Here is an 8,536-nt window from a genome sequence, read left to right as displayed (position 1 = left end):
CTATCATAAGTTTGATACTAAGCTTTTTGTACATTTTCGTGTACAGAGAAATGTTTTTAGGGACGATGTTAAAAGTTTAATGTTGGAGAGGAGTTATGGGGAGAGGCAGCAGCAACATAATACCGCTTAAGTATAGACGTTGCCGTCCTCTACATCTGATTTTAATGAGATTGGGTTGACCGCAGAAAAAGTTTCCGTCCGACAAAATCAATTTGACGATTTGTTGCCTCCACGCATTATATTTTGACTCTATTTCCACAGTCGCAATGAGAGAATGCTTATGACTCAAAGTTTTACAATTCTTTTCTGATCTACCACTTCTGGGGGGCGAGGCGGCGGGGGGGGGGGGGTCATTTTAAAGCTCTTGGAGAAAGAAAAATCACCGTCTTAGTTTTTCGAAATTCGAAATTTTGTTTTGTCCGTAGAGTTATACACATGCAGGGACTCCATGGCTGTCATTTGGAATTCAAATATCGGTAAATCTTGGGTAATTTGTTTCTCTAGCAGGCGCATACTAATTTAAGCAGACGTGTTTTAGACATACAATGTCCTAAGTTGTCGGAGGGAAAAGTGAAAACTGTTAGCAACTGTACGTTCTCCCAAATGACTTGGAAATTCAAATTTCTCTGACTTCACTCATCAACCTGTTTTCCCCTCTCCAACTTATAACACGCAAAATTCTCCACTGATCCCATTAAAAGCTCCAAAACACCTGTTTCCCATTTTATGATGGCCCTCCCCAACGGCAAAAATATCCCGTTACAGCCGCACATCTCAAATAACATTGGCCCGGTATATATTACGTTGTTTTTGAAAATGTGTTCCTTTTGTTAAATTGAAAGGGTCGTTTGAACTGCGCCTGTGCAACTTTCTTCAAGGTGTTTAAAAAAAGTATTCCATGCAAGATACCTTGATCCATCACGTCAATATAGCAGCAACGTTTAATTTTACTATAAAATAATGACAAACGTGTTTTACATGCATGTAACTTTCATTAAAGGGAAACACTCGTCTGAACTGCGCCTGTGTCGCCGTGTTTCTTGTTTACAAAAAATGTATTTCATGCAAGATATCTGACTGCATCACGTAAACATATAGCTGCAAAATTTAATTTTACTATAAAATAATGACAAACGTGTTTTACATGCATGTAACTTTCATTAAAGGGAAACACTCGTCTGAACTGCGCCTGTGCGAGTTTTTTGTTTACACAAAAATGTATTTAATGCAAGATATCTAACTGCATCACGTCAACATATAGCTGCAACATTTAATTTTACTGTTATAACAAACGTGTTTTATATGCATGTAACTTTCATTTAAGGGAAACAGTTGTCGGAACTGCGCCTGTGCGAGTTTCTTGTTCATAAACAATATATTTCGAGCATGTGATATCTAGATACACCTCATCTTCATAGCTGCAACATTTAAATTATACGATGTACATTATGACAGACATGTTTTAACTTTCATCAATCACCATCGTACCTTGGATACAGTGTTGAACTTGTGTGGTTACCCCATTTTTGCATTTTACATCTCCTAGATTGACTTGTGATTGATGTTTAGTAATGACCAACTTGAAATATTCTAGTTTTTCCTGCAAATGTTGTTACTTTCGATCAATAAGGCTATGTCAACTTACTGTTGTGGGAAACGCGAGACAGCGGCGATTTCTGTGCTCAAACATTCAAAAATAACAAATATCGTGTTTGACATTTGTCTCAAGCTTGTACGCATGTACTGACTAGCATCGGGGCACCGAAAGTACCTTATCCCACACTGCATTTTTGTATATGATTTGAAAGTAAATTCACTCTACGGTTTCTTACATTTTCAACCCCTGATGCAATTTGTGAGTAGTTTTCTAGTCTTCGTAACGGCCATGCCATCCAGTTGGTTTACTTACAGTCCAGTATCATAAATATCACTTGAAAAATTGCTAAACTTTCTCAAAAAACCTTCATATGGTAAATTTAATTAATAGTTTGTACACATTTCCTTAGAAAAGGAATATCCTACGGGATTGATCATCCGGCCGTTTATGTCACGACAACCCTCATTTATGACTCCAATTTTGCTGTGTCAGTACTATTTTTGCATCAATATTTGATCTTTGATGTGCTTGTCAAAGTAAACCAACAATATGGCGGCCCGTATTTCCCCCACGATCAAATTATGTCTGACATGAGAATATGGTAAAAATCAGTCATTATTATTAAGACAATATTCATTGCATTTTTACATATTTTAATCTTTACAAAACAATTTTCTGGTTGAAGTTTCTGAAAGGGAGAACAACAGATGTGATTCAAATGCACGGGACACCTTCAGTGAGTTTACTGTGATAGTACAAAGTTTATCATCACTCTTTTCATCAGTGTATTTGGCTTGTAGCAACAGCATAGCCAAGGAAATGTAAATCTTTTCAACATTCATAACAAGAAACAAACTTCTATTCCTCTGCTCAGGGAACCACCTGAAAAAGTCAAGAGAATAATAAGTGGACAGTGATAAAATTTCGATATTGAAGGCAGGATGGTCTCACTTTTACCAACATGAGAAACTGACAAGGGTTGAGATTTTTAAGGATTAAAATCTCATTCCCCTGTCTCATTTGCATATCTTGATTCTGACTGCCGGTAGAATTCACAAAAGGCAATAACAATGCAAGACAATTATCATGTTTTTACGGAGGCATATAATTTTCAACATTCTGAAAACAGAAGTAGTCATAATTCTTTTTATATGACCTTTACACATGACCTGACCTCTCTGAACTCTAAAATGTTCTACATCCTTTATTCTCACATTCCTGGCCGCTGGGAGTGCGGGAACGACAGTGTGGGATAAATCGATCCCACACTCTCAGAAACCGTCCCACACTCTGCAGTAAATATTACACGAGCTCTGATTGGATGATAAACAGTCTGTTTTGTTCCACGCGCAAAATGTTATCCAATGGCACGACGAGTAACAGACGGACCAGAACTACAAAGTAAGCAGGTCAGAGTACAGTGGCAGACGACAGAGTTGTCACGAGTTTTGATAATATTGTACGTGTCCAATATGAATTTAACGCATTTTGTGGTCATGTGAGAAAAAGAATCTCACACACCAAGGACCTGGGATCAGATTTCTCACACGAGTTGGGATATTTTGTCTCACACGAGCCGCAGGCGAGTGTGAGACAAAATATCCCCAACTCGTGTGAGAAATCTGATCCCAGGTCCTTGGGGTGTGAGATTCTATTATTCTCCTTTGGTAACTTTTCATCATGAAAAGAAACGCCAGATGTGTTCATTTTCTTGTTGATTTTCTTTGATAGGACAAAGCATTGAGGCAAATCAACTTGCAGAATAAAAAAAATATTTATTCATATAGAACAAAATTTAGTCCAGTTACTTTAAAATTTGGTGCCTGACAACAGACTTTATTGTTGAACTTGAAGAGTCTATTTCCCAACCAGTGCAAGTTTAGTCATTGTTACATCTCAAGATACACAGCGCACCAGACGGAAAATTATGCGGTAGAACCTTTGTTTTCCATTCTTTCTGATTGACATCAAAAGTCTGTAGGAACTGTGATCCACTTCCTTGGCAGCGTCTTTGCCGGATGATGTAAATATCACTTCCCAAGTTTGTCGCCCGGGAATTCCTGATTATGCTGAGTGGGGGTATGCGAGAAACAAATTCCCACTGATCTCGGGATGGGTCGTAGCACGAGATGCCCAGGTGGTCAATGAGGAAGTTCGTGGAGCTGAAGTATTTTCCACCAATGACGTAAAGCCTTTCATTGATGGTCACTGTGCTGTGGTTGTATCTGCTGACTGGTCTCATTGGCGACAATTCCTCCCATGAGTCTGTGCTGGGTGTGTACCTCTGCAGAGTGCCATGGCAACAATCACCTGACCTTCCACCTATGACATAAAGTTTGTTTCTGCAAGTTGCGCCTGACAGACCGTACATCTCTTTGAAGCAAGGACTCTTATAGCTCCACTGGTTTTCCTCTGGATCGTAACATTCAACAGATTTCGTTAAAATGCGATTCTTCTTAAGCCGCGTCTTTTTAACAATGCCACCGATGGCGTACAATTTGCTGCCGCAAATTCCCAAGAAGAATTTGGCACGCTGGGTTTTCATAGACGGTAGTTGCAACCACGTTTTGAAGCGTGGATCGTAGCGGAACGCGCACTGGCTACATTGTCCATCAGCCGCCGATTGCCCTCCTACGAGGTACAAGAAATCTGACATCACCGCGACTGCAGGATGCCTCAACAAACGTGGCTTGCATGTTAGAAGATGCATTCGATCATGAGAATCACTGTGAAGGTTAATACACTGAATCTTAACACTCTCTTTTAAATCAACACTGATGAGTCTCAAGCGCATATTGCACGTTCGTAATCGGGTCTGTGGTGTTTGAATCAGGGGCTGCCGATGCGCATCGCAGTGATACCTCAACGCCTCACTGACAATTTGCTTGCATTTTCTGTCTGTCATCACCAACTCTTCCTTGGCTACAACATTTAAAAGGCTCTTTTCATCTATTAAAGGAAGTCGCACAAGTTTCAACAGATCTGTAAAGCTATCTTTCCGTCCCTCTTCATCGTGTCTGCACCAGCGACACAATTTCTTGAAAAGTACAAGTTCAGATCCAATATTAACCCCATCATTTGTAAGGAACGATTCAAGGTCACTGTGACTTAATCTGGCGATGTCATCATCCGACACCTCCAGAAGATGACTGAGGATAAATTCTTCGGCTGCCAATTTCAGTTTTTCAAAATTGAAGAAACATGAAATTTGATAGCTTTTCACACAGTTATCAGTATCTAATTCCCTTTCAGCGTACTGAGTGTACGCAGTAATGACCGGCTGGATCTGCAGGTGGCATGCTGTATCAACGATCTCCTCGATATTCCCATCCAGGGACAGGAATCCGGAATAGGCATAAGCCAGCATGATTTTAAGTCCACTGGCACAGATTCCATGAAGCACTACTTCTTCCTCCTTGCTCTCTTTCATGCGTGACGTAAACATCGCTCTGAAGTAGTCACTGAATGCCGCCAGGAGAAATCTATGGCAGGCAAATCTAAAACTGTCGGCTCGTAGAACAACATCGCAAAGTAACCCCCTCTGTCTGAACTTATCCCATTTCCTCAGCATGTCCCTTCGGTACCCACTGCTTGTTGTCATAGAAACAACTCTTGGTGAATGATCTTCATCACGGCAAATCTTGAGAAGTAACTCTGACAGATGTTGAATTTTGAAATAATCTGAAAAGTGTTGCAACGTCTCAAAACACTCACATTCACCGAGGGTACCTGCAAAGAGAAAGTATTGTGTGATTTCTCTGCATGTTCACTGAAGCGGGCAATTTCTGCCCCATTCATCAAAATTAGGGGGCAAACTTGACATTTTAGGGGGCAGTATTTTTTAATGCTTACTAATGACATTAAACAACATATCCTATCAAAACATGAACATAAAATGTATGGCACTGGTATCCATGGACACTGAAGCACAACTATGTCCTGTACTGTGTTTTCTTTTCGATGCGTCCACTCCACATTATGACGTCACAAAAATGAATGACAGGTGATATTTTGTCTTTTCCGGGGAATATTCTGAATAGATAACGGCAAATTTACAGGTCACTACACTGTGCGCTTGGGTCACCATCATACGGACGTATTTGCGTGCTGTGTTTTGTGCGCTATTTTCGCGCAGTCAGTAACTTTTAAAGGGCAGAAAGTGGCTTGAAATGCGCAATCTGCGCAATCGCGCAGTCGAGAGAAAACCCTGAGTATTGTGTGATTTTCTGTTGTTTGTTATGCTTAAAAAGTAGCCCAAGATGTATTATTACTAAAAGATCAACAATACCAATCACAAAATTATGATTACATTTTCAAATATCGAGCAATTTACATCTATTCTCGAACATTTCAATCAGTTCAAAGTATGCAGCTGATTATCATGAAAAGAGTGCTTAGGGATTACATAATGGTTGTCATTGAAACAACGATAACATTTATTTTACCTGTGTAGAGAAACTCTAGAGCAATGTCGATCACTTCCTGAAATTCATCAGGGACTTCTAGTATGTTTATACTTTCATCTCCAGACGACTGTTTCTGTAACTTGTCCTGTAACAGGAGACTGGCAGCTGCTAGGATAACCTTGTGAACCCTGTGGTGCTTGCCTTTGACAACAAGGGTCGTGTCATATAGAGTACCTTCCCTCCAGAGATTTCGGAGAGCGGTGAAATGCTCGCTGATGTCGGGTGAGAGAACTCTGCTGGCACTCGGTCCCTCCGTGGTGGAACCGTGATTCACAGTTTCACTCATTTCCTTTGCATGCACGTATACATCTTAATGTTACTCGTAATATCTGAGAAATACGAAAAGGTTTGTTATTGTTCATGTTTCCTGTAATAATCGTATTTGATGGAAGTTCATCACATGATTTATTCACATCGTCGCCAGTGATGGACTCCGTTGTCGATCTGTACTAGCACCACAAAACTGCCATGACTGGGCCGGGTGATTGTGCAGCGACAAATATATGTATACTGCGAATTGATCACATATTACCTTGCGAAGATGCATGTGGCCACATCTTTCAGTCGATTCTGGCTACCTAAGAATTTTAGCCGGTCCAAGCACGAGCTACACTATCGTACAAGCCAGAAAAGGACGTCGACTACCTGCATCTGACCTTGCCTCTTCGGTCACCGAAAGGGAGAACGCCCTCTCTGGTAGAAATTAAATTTCCTGTCGGTTAATCTCCTCGCCATGTCGGTCCCTGCCGCTAACGGCGCACTTTATAATGATAAGTAGCGAGCCGACGAGAATCTGGAAAGCGAAACTATATCCACACTCCTGACAGATTTAGCGCACAAAGCTCAAAAGCAAATATAAATATCGTGGTAGAGTACATGTAGTAAGTCAAAATGAAAACGTTGAACTGAAGGATACAAAAAATTCAAATCAATCAAGCATAACTAAGCTAACTATCAGCTTCAAGCTAAGATAAGCTAACTTTTTAGCAACAAAATAGCTTGTTCATACAGCATATCTCCATTTTGTTTTTCTGTCACTCAGTTTACTTCCGTGACAACACAGACATCGAAAAGACATAAGCCATTTGCTCTTAGGTCGATAACAAAATGCAATTTTTCCCCCGATGTTTAAACATCTGATCATCGGATAGCTTCTGTGATGTTTCTAACAATAGCCAGACCATGGGCAGTAATTTGTCACACTCGTTTTCCTCCTTTCTTTTCTTGCCAAATGAATTTCCAATAATTAAAAGCTACATGCATTTCTGAAAAGTTTACAACTTTCCACATTATTATACGCATTTTTAACCATTCTCTCCAAAGATCAAATTATGTACAAGTGGCAATCCCACTCTACCTCTGTTCCACATCTCATTGCAGATGCTATGTCACTACCCCCAAAATGTGCACAATCAAATATAATATTTATATGAGTTACATGTGTCTGTGCTCCTCTATCCACTGTAGATTGTACTATAGCATAATTCAAAAAATATTGTTTCTGTAAACAGTAACACCCCCACCCCCACCCCCCTTTCAGTCAGTGAATGGTTTGTGAAAATTTACCCTGGCCCAGGACAGTCTATCCCATTCCATTCTCGTAAGTACAAGTTTTGGCTTCAAGACTCAGTTTTATTCAACTTTAAGCTCCAAGACTGCTTTAATAAAATGTTGGCTTCAAGACTCCCCAAGTACAACTTTCAGCTTGAAGACTCCCTAAGTAACACTTTCAGCTTGAAGACTCCCTAAGTAATACTTTCAGCTTGAAGACTCCCTAAGTAACACTTTCAGCTTGAAGACTCCCTAAGTAACACTTTCAGCTTGAAGACTCCCTAAGTAACACTTTCAGCTTCAAGACTCCCTAATTAACACTTTCAGCTTCAAGACTCCTTAAAACTTTCAGCTTCAAGATTCCCTCAGTGTAACTTTCAGCTTCAAGACTCCCCAAGTACAACTTTCAGCTTGAAGACTCCCTAAGTAACACTTTCAGCTTCAAGACTCCCTAATTAACACTTTCAGCTTCAAGACTCCTTAAAACTTTCAGCTTCAAGATTCTCCAAGTACAACTTTCAGCTTGAAGACTCCCTAAGTAACATTTTCAGCTTCAAGACTCCCTAAGTAACACTTTCAGCTTCAAGACTCCTTAAAACTTTCAGCTTCAAGACTCCCTAAGTGTAACTTTCAGCTTCAAGACTCGCCAAGTATAACTTCAAATTCAAGACTCTGTGAATATAACTTCAAATTCAAGACTTCCTAAATAGAACTTTCAGCTTCAAGACTCCCTTTAGTAACACTTGCAGCTTCAAGACTCCCAAAGTAGGACTTCAAATTAAAGACTTCCTAAATAGAACTTTCAGCTTCAAGACTCCCTAAGTAACACTTTCAGCTTCAAGACTGAGCCCCAAGTAGAACTTCAAATTAAAGACTTCCTAAATAGAACTTTCAGCTTCAAGACTCCAAGTAGAACTTCAAA

General features: G+C 40.0%; 1 protein-coding gene across 1 annotated transcript; it reads right to left on the bottom strand.

Annotated features, from left to right (window-relative positions):
• Nucleotides 1–2,310: 2,310 nt before the first annotated feature.
• On the bottom strand, nucleotides 2,311–6,749 carry LOC139118847 (kelch-like protein 9). Its single transcript, XM_070682355.1, has 3 exons — nucleotides 6,596–6,749; nucleotides 6,043–6,392; nucleotides 2,311–5,326 (listed from the first exon to the last, which is right to left on the bottom strand). The coding sequence occupies exons 2-3, from the start codon at nucleotides 6,347–6,349 to the stop codon at nucleotides 3,477–3,479; spliced, it is 2,157 nt and encodes a 718-aa protein (XP_070538456.1). The 5' UTR covers nucleotides 6,350–6,392; nucleotides 6,596–6,749; the 3' UTR covers nucleotides 2,311–3,476.
• Between the last annotated feature and the right edge of the window lie 1,787 nt (nucleotides 6,750–8,536).

This window comes from Ptychodera flava, chromosome 2, assembly GCF_041260155.1.
Source record: "Ptychodera flava strain L36383 chromosome 2, AS_Pfla_20210202, whole genome shotgun sequence".
NCBI classification, from domain to species: domain Eukaryota; kingdom Metazoa; phylum Hemichordata; class Enteropneusta; family Ptychoderidae; genus Ptychodera; species Ptychodera flava.
This window is presented reverse-complemented; position numbering and strand designations above follow the sequence as displayed.